Source organism: Triticum dicoccoides, chromosome 7B (assembly GCF_002162155.2).
Source record: "Triticum dicoccoides isolate Atlit2015 ecotype Zavitan chromosome 7B, WEW_v2.0, whole genome shotgun sequence".
Lineage (NCBI taxonomy): Eukaryota > Viridiplantae > Streptophyta > Magnoliopsida > Poales > Poaceae > Triticum > Triticum dicoccoides.
The window spans coordinates 136,236,743-136,239,137 of record NC_041393.1 but is presented as its reverse complement, the minus strand read 5'-3'; the positions used below and the strand labels follow the sequence as shown (position 1 = coordinate 136,239,137).

The 2,395-nt window shown below is 46.1% G+C and overlaps 1 protein-coding gene across 1 annotated transcript; it reads left to right on the top strand.

The window, feature by feature from the left end:
* The first annotated feature begins 509 nt into the window (after positions 1-509).
* On the top strand, positions 510-1,268 carry LOC119338737 (citrate-binding protein-like). The gene is made up of 2 exons (XM_037610989.1): positions 510-800; positions 885-1,268. Exons 1-2 carry the CDS (start codon positions 510-512, stop codon positions 1,266-1,268), a joined length of 675 nt encoding a protein of 224 aa, XP_037466886.1.
* Positions 1,269-2,395: the final 1,127 nt, after the last annotated feature.

Sequence of the window (2,395 nt, the reverse complement as noted above, 5' to 3'; positions counted from 1 at the left end):
AGCATACCCTCGCTTGAACAGAAAATAATTTCTCCATTATTTAACTCCTTGCCGTCATCCCAAATTGACTGCCGTGTTCGCCAGGACGCGCAGTAGATTTATCACCGCGTAGGAGGGATCAATAGATCGCTTTCCCCTTCTGAATTACCGTCAGTAACACGAAAATAACAGCGTGCCGTCAATGACAGTTAGCCAATGTCACCTCCTATGCACTAGTAAAAAAGGAACATACTACACTAATCACGTTGAACAACTCAAGCTGCATGTATCCAACGTTAACGTATCCTCTGCGTGTAAAATCAAGAGCACTATTTAATTAAGCTGTCAATTCTCCAATCTCGAACATACTGATAAATCCCCAGAGCCTATATAAACCACAGGGAGCTTGATTACTCCCACCCATCTCATCAGCAAAAATCTCTGCATCGAGAGAGAGAGAGAGAGAGAGAGAGAGAGAGAGTACAACTCAAAGAAAATCAGAAGCCACACACGTAGTATATAAAGTACCAATGGCTCCTCGCGCTCTCTCATGGATTAGCGTCTCTCTGCTTGTCTTCTTGGCGTCCTGGTCATGCGCTGCGGCTAGGGACGCACGGGCACCAAAAGCCGCCGACCCGACCTATGGGTTCACGTCGGTGAGGCTCGACGAGAGCAACTTTGTGCTGCAGCGCCCCTACGACGAGGCGAGCGGCGCACGCTACAGCTTCGACGGCACCGTGCGGAAGCTCTGGGTGCTCGCCTCCGACAAGCCCCATGCCCGCCAGAGCCATACCAGCCCAAGAACTGAGATCAGGATGGCAGTAAGTAATTACAAGTCATTGCCATGTACTCCATTTGGGTGTGATTAAGATTTAGTGATCTTACTGATCTTCTTCTGCTCGCAGGGATACGACTACAGCTCCGGCGTGTGGCAGTTCGAGGGCTACGGGTACGTCCCCTCCGGCACCACGGGGGTGTCTATCATGCAGGTGTTCGGTGCTGGCGAGACGGCCACCACGCTCATGCTGCATGTCTACGATGGTGCGCTGCGGTACTACGACCGGCAGGTCGTGGAGGACGCCATCTATGACAGATGGTTCCGGCTGAACGTGGTCCACGATGTCGAGGCGTCCATGCTCACCGTGTACATCGATGGCGAGCAGAAGCTGCATGTCCACGGCCGCGGCGGCAACTCTCACTACTTCAAGTTCGGTGTGTACGCGCAGAACCACGACTCCAGCTGCATGGAGTCTCGCTGGAAAGACGTCAGGATCTTCAAGAAGCATTAGAATTATTTGTGCATATATATGTATGTTGATGGAGTTACTACGATTGTATTGTTTATTTTATCGGTTGGTTCTTTGCCTCCTCACAGCTTCTACTCTATTTGTTGGTTGGTTCACCTTAATTCCATAAATATTAAGTGTTCTCTACACTATTGTAGGATTCCCGAATCTACAACTTTGTTTCACTGATGTATTGTTAGCATCTTGACGTGATAGTTTGTTTTTTATTTGGTTACTTTGTTAGTTCCCGAATATCCACTTCAGTGCCCGGGCTCAGGTGAGCCCGGTGAACAGTGTAGTCCTTAAAAATACGGTGAACAGTATAGTGCTTAAAAATAGAAAACAGGAAATACGAAAAGTATAATTTTTTTTGCAAGCAAGTTGTTCATGTGCGTGATATTCGTGCAAAATTTGAACATCCGAGGAGCGCGCGGTAAAAAGGACAAATTCGGCCATGAACAGTGTTGTTTTCAAATGCCTCTCATAGACCCATTTTTTTTGCCACGAGCTACTGGAATGTCCGAACTTCACGGAATTTTGCACGAGTATAACGCATCTGAGCATCTTGCATCGCAATAACTTTTTGAATTTTTGAATTTATTTTAAAGTTTTTACGATTTACTGTTCATGCCCGGACTCAGAGCCCGGGTACCAAACGCCGCTTCAGTTAGTTCCCCTTTAAATTGTTTTTGGTTCAATAACTGATCTATTCATGCTGCATTGGCAACATTTATTGTTGTATTATTCTATATCATTTTTTTCATTTGCTTCGAGGTTTTCGGCATTTTTGTCCTGCCACATTTTATTTCAAAACATTAAGAGAACAAGCCTTCTGTGACACATCCAATATGTTCAAGTACCTCGCTCTTAGAAATTTAGAATACTCCTCCCAAAACATTTCCCAAGTCAGGCTCTTTCCGTACATCGGTTACAAGCCGTTGCTAGTGACCAAGATCATTTGTAGCTTCACCTATTTTGTTTACTGCCTGTCTCATGACCTATAGATGTGTTAATCAGAGTTCAGTTATATCTATACACTAGTAGAAAAAGGGCCAATGGTCCAGGCCGGTCAAGCCCATTAGTCCCGGTTCAATCCAGAACCGGGACCAATGGGGGCATTGGACCCGGCT